A 19,539-nucleotide genomic window follows, 5' to 3' on the forward strand; every position below is an offset into this window, starting at 1 on the left:
GCAGGAATATACTTAAAGACTGTTCTGGGTTAGAAAAAAATAATTAACACAATTTGTTATTAACTTCTAACGGTAGTCTTCAAGGGAAGTTGCAAATATCACTTGCTACCATCTAGTAATATGCCAACGTTTCCTCACTAGGAATTAAGTAGTAGTGTAAGGCCACAATTAAATAAGAAAATGGGGTATACTGGAGAAGGAGTACTCAATTTAAATAAGAAAAATATTGCTTCTGAAGATGTGTAGCATCTTTGCAAAATGAAGACACAGCATATCAAGCATAAAATAGGGTTGTTATTAAGATCAACTATCTTACAGACCAGAAAATCTGCACGTGGGTAACCAAGAGCTACCTATGCAACCTAAGCTCTTCCTTTGCATATTGAATTAAGGACTATAAAACATATGGCATAATCAATTTATACCACCAAACAGAAAAGGTGATATAAATTGATTATGCTTAATTTCACTTACATGCAGATTTTATGGGGGGAAAAAAAAATATGGACCACTCAAACATTTTTTACTGCTTACAAACCATTTCTGTAAGAAAAAATGTAATGTGGCATGATAGAACTACTGAAAGTAACAGAAAGTGTTCTATCCACTATTTGAAAGTATAATAATAAACATTTAGCAACCCAACACAGAAAATCATCATACCGTAATCTTCCATCCTGTGCAGCTGCACCCCCGGCTATAATTTTTGTAATAAAAATACTTGAATCATCCCCAATATGTGGGTTGTCTGTACCACCTGCAATGCTAAAGCCAAGTCCTGAATTTCCCTAAAGGCAGAGGGGGGGAAAAAAAAAAAAAATAAAAAATTACACATTTCTTTTTGGGGGAAAAAATACCCTAGTGTATCTATTTGATTCAATACAGAACCACATCTATATAATTTTCAGTGATAAAAAATATTAAAAGACACTTCAAGCAGTATGCTACATACAACCATTTGTAAGATACAATTATGCTTCTTTTCACAGAAGTAACGAGAACTTAAGTCATTATGTAACCCTAAGAGATACAGTTCCAACCTCACAGCTTTCTCATTGAAGTGAACTTGATAAACTAGATAAAAACCTTCCCTCACTAGCGAGCTAGATCTTTGAGATTACTCATACAAATATTTGCTTCTCATTAAATTATTAGTAACAAATTATTTTTCCTGGAGAAGCCTCAAGTAATTTGTGTCACACATGTACTATACCCTCGCAGATGCAGAGATTCAGACGGACGTTTCTCTTCAAAGGTTGCCCACCCTTACTATCACCTGCAAGACCTCTTCACCTTCTCAGTAACCACCAGAACTGCACAGGTATCAAATACAACCATTTCTTCCCTTTTGTTAACAGTGCAGATCAGTAAAAGAGAACTGAGATGGATCTCAAAATTGTAAACCTAGCAAAGCAGTGCATATGTCAAGGTGTCACTTGTAATCTCAACTGGAAGCCTGAATCTCAATATAAAACTTAGTAGTATAAGTAAACACCAATCATAAATGGCAATATAGGAAATGAAATCATAAATTGTATTATTGATCTCTACAAGCCTAGCTAATAACATTAAAGGCAGTATGTCTCAGGAAGATCCTTCCCCCATTTCACTCTTAATGGTCAAGGATATGAATAAAAACTTCTATTCCTGCTACAGCAATTGGGTGTATTTTTTTTTTTTTATTTAGGTTAGATAATCTCCGTAAAAGAAAAAAAAAAAGGGGGGGGGGGGGGGGGGGGGGAGGAGGAATCAAACAGTAAAGATTGTTTTGTTTTGTATTGCCATTTAGCAGTATCAAGAGGTTAATTTATAGTATTAAAGTATTATACAGAAAGACAGTTATCACGTTACCCTTTCAAGAGTAATTTCTTCATACTCATAATCTGCATCCGTGCCATTGACCTATAAAGAAAGAAAAGTGAGACTTACAAAGAATTTTACACTTTACACTAACAGTTTGCTCAGCTGGCAGTTCACTCCCATCAAATCTCAGCTGATTCACGGTGACCACTGAACTCAGAGGGGACATGGGATTTTCACACTGCTCTGTACATGAATCAAAATCTTTTTTGAGTTTAAAAGTTAAGATTTCAGAGAGCAGGCTGCTCTATGCAGATACTCTAGAGCAGGGGCCCTCTGCTTCTGATTGCCAGGAAAACCACAAACCAACCAAAATGCTCTTGAGATCCTCAGATGTTCCTCAGGCCACACAGGGCAAGTTGAAATTGAGAAAAAAGGAAGAGGCTGTGGGCTAGAGAAGAACAGAGCAGTATTTTCAAACTGTTGTTTCTCATGGAGCAGAGAAAAATCAAAGACTGGTGCTTTATGCCACTTCTCACTAGAAATGGGCAAGACCCTTATAAAGCAATGTTTAATAACTGTTTATATTTTTCCATTATTATTCATCATGTTATATATATATTAAAGATCAACAAATTAAAACAGGACCAAAAAGAGAAGAGAAGTTTAGAAGAGTATTTCATAAAGCTAGATGAAAAGCCCCAATACTAGAAGTAAGCCTTGTCATCCCTAAGCTAGAAAGGACATTCTTTGGTGCCTACAGAACTAGAACAGAATCAAATAACAGTGGTAACAAATATCTAAATTAAGCAAAAACAATGAAATACCAAATTATTAACCATATTTAATATAAAAACATTATAAACTTTTTTTAGAACTACTAATTATCAAAAAAATAACTTTTTTTTTTAATTACTAAGTTATCTTGGAACTCAAATTCATTCCTCCAGTTACCTACGGCAACATATACACCACACAGCTACAGGAGATTCCCTATTTCAAGCCTTTTAGGATGAGATATTTAACAAGGTAAGAAATAGCATTTATACTATTACTTTACAAAGCACCTTATCTATTCTTAAGATATCTGGTAGTCTTCTGTACTTTTAATGTACTATTCAAGATTTTAAGGACACAAAACATGTACACAAGAAAGCATTTTAAAAATCTGTATAGTTTTCTAGCAGAGAATTAAAAAAGGGGACTTTAGTCTACCCTTTCTTTTCTTTGTATCTTTATTTAACATATTTAAAAGCTTCAAAAACTGGACATGCCACAACTTTCATGGGTTGCATACTGTCAAGCTCATTTATCCGTCACTACAGTTTTTCCTCAATCTCCAATTATTTTCCCCTTAATATAAATAGCAGCCATGTCCATTCCAGACATAACAGATTATTATCATCTTCCTTGTGCAGTACCTCAAAAATTATCATGTCCTTAGTGGTTCATTTAGTGGAAATGATACCGTGGTTTCAACACATGATATTTGTTCATTAAAAAGGGAAGAGGTCTTGACCTTCTGAATACATGAAACTGTATCTATTACTACACCGACACAAAAGGAGCCACTGTGATCACGAAGTTTATATGTTAGCTTAGTCCTTGAGCTATTTACCCACAAGGATGACAACATGTATTAACTGAACCAGTCATCCAGCATTACAGTACTTGGGAAATGGTTCATGACGACTGATCAGTAACAAGGACAGATATATTCATTTCCCTAGTCACTACTGTTAGGCAAAACAAAGCCAGTGTTTTTGCAGTGTTGTTTATTTCTATGTACAAAACTCCAACCCAATTTTGAAATATCATCTAGATAAACAGGAGCAAACAAGAATCTCCACCATTTTTATCTTCTGCTTTAGCTCAGTTCTATAGTCTTTTTTTTTTTCTTTCAAAATTTACTTTTGAATTTACATCAAATGATAAAAATCACTGCCAATCCTACCTTTTGCAATGCACTCAGATACACTAAGCCAGGCTTTATTTGCAGGGACTTCCCCTAGATGAAGTTCTATACAAATGCTGTAATTATGTCACAGCAACCTTTGAATTTGAAAAGCTATTAGTAGTTCAGCAGAATTTGATTAGAGCCTTCTGGCTGTACTGAAGTTAATTTCTCTGGTATAGTTAATCTTTTCATGTGCCATAAACCTGAGCTTTGTTCGTATTTCCTTGGGCTTTTATAAAGAATAAAATATGCTTCTTGGTGATTTTTGCTAACCTTGTTTAAGTTCTAAGAGGAAATACTTCCTCAGCAGCTTTGTGATTAAGATAACAAGAGCTGTTCCTGACCATTTTTTCCTTGATGACTTTCTAGATTAATATTTTGGTTTTTCCTTCTTTCAATAGAAAAAGCTTTAACAGTTAAGGGTTTTTTTGTAGCTTCATGATGTAGTTACCTCACAAGCATGATTTTACATTACTTACGGCTTAACAAATCCATTAACTACATAGGAGCCTAAAAGGATATTCCTCTACTGAACTTCCTGTGCTTACAGAATAGGTTAGATTACAGATTCTTATGGGCTCATATGTTTTGCATTCATTACAAACTGATAATTTAGCTGTCTTTCGAGTGCCAGTTTGTTCTGTTAATGCTATTTTCTCTTCCTATTTCTACTATCTACTGCCCTCCACGTGCCTCTATCAGATAGGGCCTTCTGAAATATGAATACATACTTAATAATCTCTTTTCTTCTTGGCTTAGTTTGTGTGCACCTCATCTTCAGCATGGTTTTTTAAACCGTATCTACATCACATCAATAACAGAGCCACACACTGCAGGCTACTGCTGTGATCTTTTAGTCAGAGGCATCGTCATTACACTTGAGACTCATTTATGAGCCAATTATGTCACTATGCTCATCTTTTGTCTTCTGCTTAAACTGTTAATTCATGCTTCTGCCTGTCTTGAGTTACTACAGCTCATTTCTAGCAACGTTGCTAAGTTATGAATGCTTCTGACAAGGACAAGATTTACTCTTTACTTGCTAACTCAAGTACTTAGAACAAACACAACATAAAGCAATCAGTAAAGGCATTAACACTGCTCAGTAAAAGGACAAGCAAGTGGGGTATAAGTAAATGCAGCAGGAAGGTACAGGAAGAAAATTCAGACCTGAAATCTATACCAAATTTACATACATTCCAAAGCCTCTGAAGTCTCTGTCAGTGGAATTCCTATCACAAAACACAAATTGTAATTGTTGTGCCAAACACAAATTTTAGCTTCCACATAACTACACTTACCATGTTAATGTTTCAAACACAACCAAGACATTGTTATGAACATTTAGAACACTAAAATCTTAAGTATAGCCACTGCATGAAGAAGTGTTTTTATGAAAGAACCAACAGAAATGGCACATTAAATATTAAAGCATCTGCCTGCACAGTTGAAGAAACAGACTGTTCTCTGAACACAAACTCTGGAACCTCAAACAACTGTGTTTTGCACTGTCACACAGTGGTACTCACACAGAACCTTCCACCTGCAATTTCCAACCTTTTTTTTGTTTGTTTGTTTGGGTTTTTTTGGGGTTTTTTAAAATGAAACAGGTATGTAAGGACTTCAAATGATCAGGACAGCTGGCGAAATCAAGCACCACAGAGGTAAAATCAGTTTTATTAAACAGTAACAACAGACCTACACAACAACATACATAAAACATTATCTTAAGTTGTAACTGAAAGCAAGTGTAGGCTTACATATGTTGGAGTCTCCAAAGAATCTGTATTCACCAGCACTGGAGGGGGGTTTGCCTTTAACAAAAGAATAAAAAAAAAAAAAAAAAATATTATACAGCATAAGAGAAAGCAATGCTAATGATAATTATACAATATTTAATTTGCTGTGTTTCTCAAAATTCTATTAAAAGGTAGCCTCAGCTTAAGAACCTCAAAATTCACCTACTGAAACACTTGTTTCTACCCTGAACTGCTTTTTCTTTTTTTTCCCCCCTGCAAAACAACGTTCTTCCAGAACTCTGAGCTTGTATTTTATATACAAGTTCTGTCATTTATTATCTTGTTTTTCAAATGAAAAACTGAGTCATGCCATCTTTTGACATGTCAGTTACTGCAGTACTTGTGGTATGACATTCAGAAGTTGCTTTATCAACCAGTATTCCTCCTTCTTCCTACAAGGAACACCTTTCCCTCATCCCCACTCCCCTTCCCTCTTCAACCTGCGAATTGGAAACTTACAGAAATCCAAACTTTGGGAGAAAGGGTCTAGAAAACTGACTTGTGAACGCAAATCCACACCAGACCTTCATCTACCACACAGCAGCATGTGCTTCCATCAGAAAATTGTTATGGATTCACAAGCAATAAGTAGTCAGATATTATTGCTACACATATGAAATAGTATAGCGTTCTTGCTAGCCAGGAACTGGTAGAGTAAGCTAACACTTTTACTCTCTGATGTTATTGAGATTTTCTTCTGCAAAAAATGTGCTTTCAACTGGAAAAAAGAAAAAAAAAAAAAAATCCATGCAGACTCACGGGATTTATATGTGAAATGCATCCAAATAAACAGATTTCCTATTTTTACATCAAGTATCTGCCTTTGAAACAGGCAGCATCTAGCCTTCTCTAAGAACCAACGAAACAAATATGCAGATATATGGAAGTTAATCTCCTTACTGTTTTCATGAAGCTAAGATTTTTTTTATATACATAGATCCATTATTTTTAAAATTAAGAGATTATTTATTTGTTTAATCTCTTATGTGTGCGCATGTGTGTGGAAATACATTTAGGGACAGTTTAACAAGCTGCAATAGAAGCTAGCATTAAACTCAAAGACCTACACTATTCATATTCTGCATTTTAATTTCAATACCATGACAACATACTTCTGAAGAATTCATGATTCCTAAAGCTTAATGACTGTAAAGATGCTATCAAAAACCTGCCTCACCCAGCAGTTCTCTTAGTAGAAGCATGTACAGAAATCGACTATTAGTTACTAGTATCCCAATAAAAATGTCAAAACAATGCTATCCCTCATGTTTTCTGCCATTAAGTTACATTCTAATTTCTTATTCAAGTGCAAGTTCTATTAAAATAAGATCAAATTTAAAAGATCCTGTATTAAAAATACCAATCAATTATTCATCACTATCCCTGTAAGAGCTTTACAATTAACACAATTTTAAGAAAGCCTAAACAAAACAATGCATTGTATTAATGAGAACCTGATGGAATATGAAGCATTAGGTTTCTCATCTCCACTGGATCTACAAGAGACCAGTGTGCATATATTTATTTTATATTCATGTAGCAACTATGAAAAGATTTTTAATTTAAAAATAGAAAACAAAACAAAGATTCATTTTCAAAGTTCAGTCACATTCTTTACATTTTACTTAATTTCGGATTTTTAAATAATATTATTAATTTCATGCAATATCCAAGGATATTTAACAAAAGCAGTGCCAGTGACAGCTGGCTCCTCATGAATCTTTTCTTGAGGCTGATAAGTGTTTTAATGTCTTAAAAAAAGAAGAGGAAGACTAACTAAACACAAATTGCTATCAGTAGGTGAAGATTCTATGTGAATATTATGTTTGAGGCACAAACTAGCCAACCGATGCAAAACATCTTCCATAACTTAAGAGACTGTTCTTAACACTCTTCCTGCATTTAACCAAATCCTCCATCAAGAAGCAGTAAATTACCATCATTTCCAAGCAGGAAGGAGAAAAGCTTTGTGTCAGGCATTCCAAAGGTGTGCCTGGACGCTGCAAAGACACAACACAACATCCAAATCAAAACATCAAATGTTTTTGGAGGATGACCTAGTATTCCACTCTGGTTTGCAAGAGCTCTCCAAATTCCCTAACACTTTCAAGCTGCTGTTCCAGGGCTTTTCAAATATTTAAAGCCATTTGACAAGTTTGTTTACAAGCAGACTAAGGGTTTGCTTAAGGGGTAAAAGTGATTAACAAAACACAGAGACATATCTATTGCACAAAAATGCATCTGCCAAATCCAAAGTTGATTATCATTTTCTGTGGTATTCTCTAATTGCTTAGAGTCAGCAATGATGCAGAATTATACAGCTAACTCCTGCAGATATTTCTATGCACTCAGAAGACAAAGGCACAGATCACTCAATTCTTACTTTTCTGCCTGTAATTGAGCATCATCAGTGGACAGTACTACTGTCACAGCAATGGCAGCCAAAGATAATATAAATACATATAGAACTAATTATTTTATTTTAAATTAACTTTAGCCTAGTGGCAATTCCCTGAAGTAAATGCCACTGGAGACTCAGTTATCTTTATCCATTAAGACTGACAGCAGAAGTCCACTGGTTGCACTAGTCAGTGCGCCTCAAATCCTGATGTGGGCAGAACCCCTCTATAAGAAAGAAATATTTCTGAAAACTAATCAAATCTCTGGTCTGTCTGTTGGGAAAAGCACGGGTGACAAATCTGCATAGACACACATCCACCAGAAATTGCAATATAAAACAGCCAACTGTAGAACTTCTTATAATTACAGGATTATGTAAAATTTAAGAATGCAGCAGAGATTTAAAAAAAAAGATTAGCACTTGTTGCAAGTTTAGCCATGTGGCTTGACAGCAGACCTTCAGAAAAAAAATACTGACATAATTATTACAAAAATATCCCAGTAATGTTCTGCACAGCTTCATTCCTTTTTAAAGTCAATAAACAACTGTCACCAAACAATTCCAAAAAGTGGCCCATCTTTTCATCATTTGAGACACTTGCACTGAAAGTGACAGTAAAGTTACCAAAAAAAAAAAAAAAAAATCAAAGCAGAATGCAATTCTATAAACGTCACTGCTACCTATCCTAAATTATTCCATTGCTTTGCCATGCCGTCGTCACATATTCCAAGTTATACTGCAGGATATTAATGTTAACTAATGTTTACTGCTTTCATTTGTCTTGACAGGGCTTGGTTTAGGGTTTTTTTTTTGTTTGTTTGTTTCTCCCCCCCCCATTTGCTTGGGGTTTCTGTGTGTTGACATTATGTGACCTAAAGGATGAAGGTCCAGAAGGGAAGCACATTTTATAAGGCAAATACTTTGGGAATTGAACCCTCAAGGGACACAACAGTGCTCCCAAGGACACCAATACCAACAAATGCCTGAAGAACATTGGAAACTTCATGCAAGTGCAATCAGTGAAAGACACACATTAAGTATTTGGATATGGGATAGAGAATTGTTTTCTCATAAATAAATAAATCAAGCAATAACATTCTAGCAAGGATGAAATGGCTCTAAAATTATTATGTGAACACAAAACGTCCTATTACTTCTTTCCATTCTTTTGGTTGCTTTTTTTCTTTAGTTATTTCACAACTTATTAATACACTCGCATATGAAAATCTAGATATTTCAAATTGACTGAAATCTGCTATAAAAACAAACAAAAATTAGGATGAAACTAGTGTATTACTAATTCGGCTATTTCACAGTTCATCTCAAACCTGTGTGTGTGAATACCAAAAGGTGAATTTAAACAAAGCAATGAAATAAATTGCATAAATAGAAGTTGAACAAATTTACCACACACACACGCAAAAAAAAAAAAAAAAAAAAAAAAGAAAGTAATAAAAACCTGTGGTGTGGTGGATGGGATGACAGTGGTCTCAGCAGGGACTGGTGGGACAGGGATCACAGGGACAATGGGAGAAGAGGAAGGAACAGCTTCTGTGGGCTAAAAATCACCAACAAAATGTCAAAAATAATGAAAAACAGGAAAACATTTTAAAACAAACAAGATTCAACCTTAACAGCATAAAAAAAATTCTGAAATAGCATATGGGTTTAGACTATACCTACAACTGAAGACAAACAGCCACTTTCACCACGCAGTATATGGCAGTGCATTCTCAGCAACATGCTAATGTCAAAGAACCCACAGTAAGACATATCCAGATCGCTCATTCATACTAAGCTACTCACCTTGCAGTACAGAGTGATGAAACTTTGGGGTCCAACAGAAAACCTGTTCGTGCCAACAGACAGACTCAGGCTTTTTGTGGACTAGTTTCACAACAGAAGCCCTTCACCACACACAACAGTGTGCAAAAGCAAGGAAACAGTGGCTAAAGTTGATAGCACTGAACAAGGTTAATACTCCTCTTTGATAAAGGGGTATAATCAGAAGTACATTAAGGTTTCTGAACTGGGCAAAAAACCCAAAGAAATTCTTTTAGTCAAATGTACAGAAGATCTTAAAATAGATTCAATCTACCTCTCAAAGATCTTCATATAGATTTACCATACACCTTCAGATCAGTAGAATTTTAGTCTAGGAATTATCATTAAAATAATAATCACGAAACCTACTGACTCTTCACCTGCAAAGGAACAAGATTACAAATAGCATTTTTAGCAAAACATTGATTCGAATCATTTTGAGATGTTAACATACTGGTTGCCAACAAGCTGTCAGCAACATGAACTACTGGCAACTATCACTGAAATTACAAGCTGAACAGCACATCAAAGTTCTTGCAACTTAGTTGTTACAAGACATTCTTGTGATCTCTAAATATAAACGAAGCATAATGACAAAGAAAATACTAAATCCTGAAAATGAACTAGAACACCAGAACATAATAGTATTAAGCATATTTTAAGAGTCTGAGGTCTTTCAAAACACAAAGCAACACACAACAATAGCATACACCAAATTAAAGAGTAAAAGCAAATATTAAAGAAACCTGAAACAGCCCAAGAGCAGCCACCCTTAATAAATGTACATACAGTATTTCTACAAAGGGTTTTTTCAGCTCCATCTACCCAAAATGAACAGCTGGTGAAAAAGGTTGCACTTACTGGAAGATGCAAGAGCAAGATTTATTTGGTATCTTGAGAGTTTACTACCAATGTAATTTAGGCATCATTACATCTACGGACAACAGCACAATCTTCCAAGTGTTACAAAAAAGAAGGGTGAGGGAACATCTAAATTGGTCTAGAAAAGTGATACTACACATTTGGCAAAGGATGCAGGAAATACTCAGGGCAACAAACCTCCAGTTACTGGAAGAGCGATGCAACCTTTAGAGGACAGATCGAATTAAATAGCTTGAGCTCTACAGCTCATTGAGCTCTACACATGCAAAAAATACACCACTGCTTCAAGTCTGCCCTGTTCCACAGTAAGCAGCTTCCCATGTATGTACATAGTAAAAATCCTGCTAACCACAATTTCAGATATACACATATTACATATCAAAACATTACACAGCGTTAGGGCTGAAAAGCTAAACATTAGCAGGCCAGAAAAAATCCAGCTTAACAGTTACAACTCCTACAACACAAGAAGGTCAAAAACAAACTGAAATTATTCTTAGATACTGACCATACACCTCCCTGCCCTTCCACTTAGCAAAAGAACTGACCGAGTCACAGCTCATTTCCTTATGGGCCAAACAATCTGCACCCCAATGGCAGCTTTATTTCCCTGCTTTCTCTCTTTTCTCAATTCTTAACTCCCACATCCCTCTGGGCCTGTCATTCCCAAATGCTTCAAGAATCCTTATAACCAGTTCCAATTTCTATCATTATTTTAAAACTGACATTGTTTCAAATTCCTTTAATTCTTTCAGGTTCCAGTCTCCTAAGCTGTTAGTACTGTCATCGTATTTTTCCTTTGTGCTGTTAGTTTAGCTTAAAAGCTGCTCCCTGCTCCTCCACATATCCTGGCTATGTTCCTGCTGAGTCTCCTCCACTACCATGTGGGTGAGGAAAGAGGTGACAACACTGGCAACCACTTTCACAGGATGTTCAACTCCAAACAAAGGTAAGACTGTCTTCACTTGGACATTTCATGAAATAAAGCAAACCAATGCAGGCACTATGGCTACCACAAGTGATGACAATGCAAGAAACTAAAGTATTTTTAATTGTCAGCAAAAGACGACCTGGGACTTCCTTGTAAAAGAACACCACTAATTTCATTTTAGCATGGCACATAATCAGTCTGAAAATGATTATATCATACAGGTATCCGAGAGCAGCTGAACAAGCTCCACAGTAGCCCAGAGTATCACTTTCAATGCTTTACTTCCCAGGAATTTTCAAGAAACATTTGTAATTTTTAGGAACCCTCCAAAAATTCTGAAAAACAAAAGCTTATCCTTGAAATAACTTTAAACAAACATGTCTCACTGAAATATTTAATGATACTGGTTTAAATGGACACAAATTAGAAAGAAGGTAGCGGGCCAGTTAAAAACCTTGGTTTGAATATACATGAACCACAGCAAACAATTATGATACACTACTATATACAGGAATGCATGACTTGAACAATAGCTCATGTTAACAGAGCCTGTCAGCCCAAATAAATGTGCCAACACCTACAAAAAAGTGGTATGTTTAAAAAAACTAACAATGCCTTTAAGTGATCAACTGAAATGAATGCCTCCAAATCTAACACTAGTCCAGATGTTGTAAAAAGGAAGAACACATCCATTTTCTCATGTTTAACCAACACAGAGTAACTCCTTCTGTGAAGAAATACCGACTAACCTGAAATTAAATCAGAGCACCATACACATCCTGAAGCAGATCAACTAAACCAGAAAATTCTATAATGCTGATTTTCATAATGTAGTAAAAGATATATTTTGGAGAACAAAAATCAAGCAAGCCAGACTTTCCTCACTTTCAAGAAATTACTGTAAAAAGTCCATACTGTACACAAAGCAACAATCTTACTGGGAGAACACTGAGCAGAAATATTTCTTTGCCAAACAAATTTCAATTATTGCTACTTTGATTTCTAGCAATAAAATATGAAAGAAAATTAAGTAACACGAAGTGTCTAGAATAGCACGGATAAAACTACAGACAGAAAAAAAATTGACATACTTTCTACAGTTGGCATTAGAAATACACATCTGTCAATACCTGTGCAATACATACCTTTTCTAAAGAACAATTAGAACACGAGCCATCAGACACCCAACCACTGGCAGCTTTTACTTTTGCTGTGCTTTTAGTAGGACTCTTTTTTACACTATCGCGTAGGTTTACAAATTTTCCTCTGTGTTTGGAAGACCCTGGCAGTGTGGATGAACTAAAAGATGGACAAACACTCAGTGCCTGCTGCTGATGCCAGGAAGGCTGCTTTGGCTGCATATGAAGATTCTGATGTATTTCCATTCTCGGGCTCCTTGTTAAATCAGTGAGCTTGAGTGTTCCCATTTCACCATCATGAGTAGTCATGAAACTAACACCACAAATAATCCTTTTTGCAAAAAAAATGGAAGTAAAATAAACCAAAACCCAGGAAGTTAAAAATATGATTGTTTTCTAGATTATGGTCATAAGAAGAAAGACTAAATGCTGTTTTAGCTAGTACTGCATTTGTGTACTCTCCTACTCTGTTTAAAGAGCACCATTGAACCACCACACAACAGTCAATTTGCTGGGCATAAATAATCAATGCAATGCAGAAATTATTGAACAGATGGCAAAAGTCATCTGACTTTATTAAAAAGCTATGAAAAGTTCTAGTTGTTTTCTTTCTTCCATAAGCTCATACTATCCCTAACATCTGTTGTATTCTACCACCTCAAAACTTGTCCAAGGTTTACATCTAGATATTTTCAAATTCCTCTACTTTTCTGAACACTTTAGTAGAGCTGAAAACTAAGGAATTTAAAGAAGCTTATGATGAAAAGCATATGAATTTTGAATGGGCTGATATGTCGTACAAGATTTTAACATTAAACTTCCAAAGAAAACAAATTTGTTCAGACCATAAAATTATTAACACAAAGTAATTCTTGCTATTGTTCAGAGTTGCATTTTCATGAAATACAGCAGCACAGTGAGACCACAATTATAAGGTGCACATTGTTTAGAAATTTAAAGAAATACAAGTTCTTTATTTTACTCATTCAGGTTTTAATGCCAAGGATGCACGATCTCTACATTACATTTTTACCCCAATTTTCACAAAAAAAAAGCTCCAAAACAACTCCCACTCCCACACCCAAAAAAAGCACGCAATGAGGAGCTAGCTTGATTTAATCACGCTGTTGAATTTTTACCAGCCTTTTTTTTTTCTTTCAATTCATCATTCTAAAAAGAGGTAAGGATCAAGAGTTAACTTCCCAGAGTCTATGTGAAAACTGACAGCTAAACAGTGACACCTATATTCCTAGCCTTACAGAAGGAAGAATGAGGCTCAAGGTAGCGGTCATGCAGTCTTCTCAACAGCAGACACACCACCAGTTTTTGCACTGGTGAGGCAGCTACAGCACACACCATCTGCCTCTTGCCCCATAGGTCTGCGCTATGAATATGCTGTGAACCTGAGTATCTGGTGCTGGATACGTTAAGAATGGACACTAGCTGATTGGAAACAAAGCTTGACTTGGTCAGCTGTACTATATTTAGATAAAATGGAGAGATATCATCAGTTCATAGCATTAAAACACGGTTATTCTCCCTCTCACTTTACACTTTCCTGCAGCACATCTGAGTATTTAAATAATGACTTAGCATAATTTTTACAGAATAAAAAACTAGAAATACAGACCTAAGTACAAAGATTTCCAGTTATTTATAGCATAGATATTAAGAGATAAATAGGAACTGACAGATGCTGCCCTAATCAACAAGAGCTGCCATGTCTCATCATCTACCCAGAATGGATGTTATCAAGTACTGCATAACATATCATTAATGCAATATTCATAAATGCAGAGACAGAAAGGTTTCTGACCAGAGACAGGAAGCTGGAAACGTGTTGGTCATACAAACATTCGCAGACTGCGCATGCACATGGTAGGTATGTCTTTTGTTTTTGAGCTATCAGGGAGCTGGAGGACTGTGTCCCACTAATACACATGGGCAGATGCACCCAGGTTGTTCTGTTCTAGATAACAGTAATCTCTAGATTTTGTAATTGAAAAGCAAAGGCAGAAAGGAAGCATGTTGTGAAGCTGCATATAGGTAAACAGTTCAAAATCAGCACATCACAACTAACTCTTTCTCCTTTGAGAAATTTCCAGAGAGGCATTAATACTGAGCAACTCTGAGGCACATTCCCCAGCCTGCAGGGACTATTTGGACGGACACCGTGTCTTGTATCAAAGCCTCTATATCACTATCCTCTTTGGCAACAGTGTGCCAAATGGCTGCTTTTGTAGGCCACAAATTTCAAACTTTTATTTTTCAGATGTTATCAAGATTGCTTGGCATTTAGCAGGCTGCATGCATTTTACTTGCATATCAATACTCTCTACTTTCTACTCAGCATGACATTGTGTAATTATTAAAACATAGAAAGGAAGAAGCAAGGATATTTGGGTATAAGGCTCTTCTCTTATGTAATAAATACATAATAAATACGTAATAAATCCCAAAATAGGTGATGTTCCAGATTCAAAAGGAACATCTTATTCCTGGAGGCATCAACTTTGCTGAAAACACATAGACCAAGTAGCCTCTTGATTAAAAAGAAAATGAGCTTTGAAACGTGCTAAGTAAGAAAGTGAGGGCAAGGAAGGAGATGCTGGATACCATAATTCTTGGAAATCCAGTTGTCTGGCTTCCTATATTCTCCTTCAAACAGGAACGGGAAAGACACAATGCAGAAGACAAGACAAAGGAATTCACATCTCTCCGGAGTGCTCTCAGACATGCTGGCTTCAGTGGCAAAAGAATGAAAATGATGTAGCAGATAACTGATAACAGCACAAGGTTTTTTCTGGAAGTCCCCATGCCTTTAGTCCCCGAGATGGTATCAGGAAGATATCAATAATTAAAACAAAACAGAAACTTGAAGGCACTTGCAGTTCCATGAGCAACAGTCCAAGCACCGAAACACAGCCAAGGAACACGAGGTACATGCAGAATATCTAACTCATCCAGAGCTGCACGGTGTGCCAGGGCAACCTCCAGTGAAAAAGCTTACACCACACTGAAATTCAGTGTTATGCAAGTATGGAAAGCAAATATAGCCATGGTCAAAAAAAAACATGGGGAGAAGAGGAAAGGAATACATAATCAATGCGTAGTAAGGCTTATCTAGAATGATCACTGTGAAAACTAAATGAAATCAAACAGACACCCCCCCCAAAAAAAAAAACCTAACAAAAAAAAACCAAACAAAAAAAAAACCACCACCAAAAAAATACCCAAACACTCACAAGGAAAAAAGATAGTAGAGAAGGCAAAAGATACTCAAAGACAGCAGTTAGATATTTGAGAGTCATGGGGATCATTCTGCCCAATTACATTCACACATGAGGTAAGGCAGAGCCTGCCCTGCAGTCGCACTGGTAGGAATAAAAATAATATAGTCCCTGGCGAGGCAGTGGGCTGTATGCATAATTCAAAGCGAGAAAAAGCAGTTACGTAACTAAAGCTGCACAGGTTTGGCAGCTCATCTTCTGACTGCAGAAAGCCTGATTCTGCGCGTGTTCTCTGCAGACTGTATGCGTTACCAGCATGAACTGCTCTACTCTAATATCAAGTGCTAAGTGATTTTTCATAACCAGAGGGGGTTCAAGATTAGGTTGTGCTTTCGTATTACATACTAACTCGGAACAATTTGTTGCTAACACAAAGCTGAATCATCAGTATTTCAGTCTTTCAAATTACTACATCAAATGTACAGTGCACACTTCTTTGCAGCAACCTGGTAAAGTGCCAGTAACCTTTTACAAGTTATTAGGTCAAGTATCATTTCTTTCCATATTCTGTACAACACCCACCCAATAGCTGGGTAACAACAATACCCATGGAAAAGGAAAACAGTACCAATATTTGACCAGCAATGTTGACTGCAAAGGTCTTTTTTTAAAACCTCAATGACCAACATTCACTACTTCAAAAAACAATTCTAATAGCTGGGAGAATCCTCCAAAAATAACTTTGTACTTTATCCCTTCCCTTGGCTTCAAGCAGATACCACAAAAATCAGCAACATCTGTTAATATGACTTCACTGATGAAAACAGGCTCATATTCATTACCTCTTCTTGAAAGTAGGAAATAGAATAGCTTCCAAAGTGAACAAAACTTTAAAAGTGGTAGGAAGAAACAATTTGATTCAATACCCAATGACAAAGCTAAATATAAAAGGCATATTTCCTTTCTAGAGATATATAATTCAAGGTCTGGCAGTGTAGTTTTATATCTTTTCTCTGAACTACATCCTAGAATGCCACAGGACATTTCACTAGTGAAGCCTGCTATTTTAAGAACTCTGTATCCATCTTCCTCAAAATCGCAGAAGTCAATACTTATTTAAACATACCTTCAGGGATTTACAGGCTGTTTGGTGGGGTCCAACAGTGGAAAGAATAAAGCACAACTGCCAACCATCCTCATTCAGAATCCATGCTAGCTGTATGCTGCCCAGAGCATCTCAATCTAAGCACACAGCTAGCATGAACACTGATGCACTCTCTCTGCATATTCCTCCCTAAGTCAGTGCTATCCTGTGGCCCAGGCAGGTCTTCAGTACCGCATGTCAGTGACTTGAGTTGTTTAAGCAATAAATTTAAGACGTGTATTTTTCCTTAGTGTATTTCTCCAGGACTTTAAAATAAAAATGTATCATCAAGGGCATTTGGAAATAAAACATACCACAAGGATTTCCCTACTGCCAAAAGAAAATCTAACAGAATGGAAAAGAAAAAAAAAAAAAAATTAACAAGTTTCACAAGAGCTAAAAAAGTGTAGAACTATCTGAACATAACCAATCATGTAAGTATTGACTTGAAATTCCAAACAACGCTCATACATCAAAACAGCATGTAACACAATCAGACATGCTAATATGCTGCATGCATCTGAATTCTGAAAACTGCAAAGACCCAATTCTACCCAGGCATTAGTACTGCCATTGCTGATAAAGCAGTCTAGAGGGTAAAGCACACCTAATACAGAGAATGGTAAGCAGAACCACCCAAAAAGAGAATACCGTTAATATAAGTATGACTCAAGGTTTTCTCTCTCTACAGGTTTGTTATTTCTTCCATGTAAGAAAGGTTCTCTTATCAACAGACCATTACTTTGCTTTAAAAATGTACTTCCCAGCAAACGAACTCACCTGTCCACCTTGCTCAGCATGTTAGTACAGTAACTCTCCAGTTTTGATATGGATGCCATATCTATTTCATACACAGTGGCTAAAATCAGTTAAAATGCATGCACTTTTTCAGCTCTAACCACTCATGCACAAATGCTGTCACAAATTTCTATCAGGGGTACTTCACAGAGGTGAAGGTGTCGTTGAGACTTTCTTATCCAAGTCAGCATACTCCATACGGGTTCTCAACAGTACATTAATTTAACATAAAACCTTAAGAGACACTGGCCAGGGTAAATCAGAAACTTCATTTAGATAGCCTCAACTCATGGGTGGTTACAATTAAACCTGCCTATCATTCTGCACCGATATAAGAGTATAGAACAACTTGGCTTCAGATTTGGGTTTCTGACCCTCGTACTCCTTCAAGAACTCTCCCTGTTCCTTGCTGTGATGGAGCAAAGACTGATTATTATGGTCTCCCAAGGATGAAGGAATAACAATTCCTCATTTTCCACCTTGGTGCTACTGAGGTTTCTCGTAGGAGAGTTTGGACAGAAAGCACAGAAATGAAGAAGCTGAGCCTGAAGCCTGTCGGGGTATGCCTACATGAAGATGGGTAGATTAGTACATAATCATTTTACTAAGAGATTTTGAAGCCAAGCAAGCCATCTCTGAGCTGTAACATCAGTCCAGGTAAGTACTGTAACAAAGATATGAAAGTTTTTCTGGATCCCAGAAATGAAAATGTTTACCTACCCAGCCCTTGTAGATTCAAAAGACCAGCCTGAATGCCTGTGACTTTACTTTAGGTTTCACTTTTTTCCAGAGTACACTATGGCTTTTGAAAATCTTATCTGTGTGAGCACTCTATTCTAAAGACACACAGCTAGCATGCTAAATAGGTCTGAACTGTAGGGGTTATCTGGTTGGTTCGTTTGGTTTTGTTGTGTTTAGTTTGTTGGGGTTTTTTTTAACTCAGTCAACAAATTGATTCTCTAACCTAGTTTCCTCCTCAAACCCCACAGCATTTTACAATGAACTCAAATGAACTTAAATCTCTGAACTTAAAACATAAATAAATAGCTTTGAAGGGGAAAAACAGTGACAGCAGAGTATCTGTAAAATCACAGATGGTGACAATGACCTGAACTTACAGACAAATTAGCAATTTATTTACTGTCAATTCTCTATTGCAATCTTCATCTACAAAAACAGCTGAACAGCAGCAACTAACCTCTCTCCTCTCTGTTAGGATCTAAAAATGGACCCTACAGGCATGACAGTCAAGGTTTCATATAAAAGAGACCACCACTGTCCACTTCTTACATCTGCTGTTCAGAAAGAATTACTTAGCTCAAACTAATTTGCCCTGCCAAATCCCTCAGGAACTGCTGAAATACCTGAATCTCAGTTATATTCCAAATATACAAAATGTACACAAAGTTAATATTGGTCTTAATAAAGGTAATTTGTGACTTCTGTTTTTCCAATACTAAACAAATGTCTAGCATAGAACACTATGCAGCAGCTTAGTCATCTGTATTCACTGCAAGCTCAAAACAGAATTAGGAGGTTCTTCATTTAGGTTCATAAGTGCTACTGGGAATTAATTTAATGCATTTAATTTGCAACTTAAAGCAAGGCCTAGAAAACTCCATTTAAAGTAACAT

At 36.3% G+C, this 19,539-nt stretch overlaps 1 protein-coding gene across 25 annotated transcripts in view; it reads right to left on the reverse strand.

Annotated features, from left to right (window-relative positions):
- The window catches only part of DLG1 (discs large MAGUK scaffold protein 1), a 160,454-nt gene that overhangs the window by 56,162 nt on the left and 84,753 nt on the right, over positions 1 to 19,539 (reverse strand). For 16 of the 25 annotated variants that reach the window (XM_030494769.2, XM_030494767.2, XM_030494762.2 and 13 more), the window contains 4 exons: positions 9,417 to 9,515; positions 5,518 to 5,571; positions 1,852 to 1,902; positions 664 to 788 (listed from right to left, as the gene is read on the reverse strand). The exons of 1 other annotated variant lie outside the window; for it this stretch is intronic. In XM_030494769.2, the coding sequence (XP_030350629.1) occupies positions 664 to 788; positions 1,852 to 1,902; positions 5,518 to 5,571; positions 9,417 to 9,515 (329 nt within the window). Of the gene's footprint in view, positions 1 to 663; positions 789 to 1,851; positions 1,903 to 5,517; positions 5,572 to 9,416; positions 9,516 to 12,739; positions 13,065 to 19,539 lie in introns of those variants that run through there. 8 more of the 25 variants (XM_030494774.1, XM_030494781.1, XM_030494784.1 and 5 more) reach the window with 3 other exon arrangements.

Source organism: Strigops habroptila, chromosome 8 (genome assembly GCF_004027225.2).
Source record: "Strigops habroptila isolate Jane chromosome 8, bStrHab1.2.pri, whole genome shotgun sequence".
NCBI lineage: Eukaryota > Metazoa > Chordata > Aves > Psittaciformes > Psittacidae > Strigops > Strigops habroptila.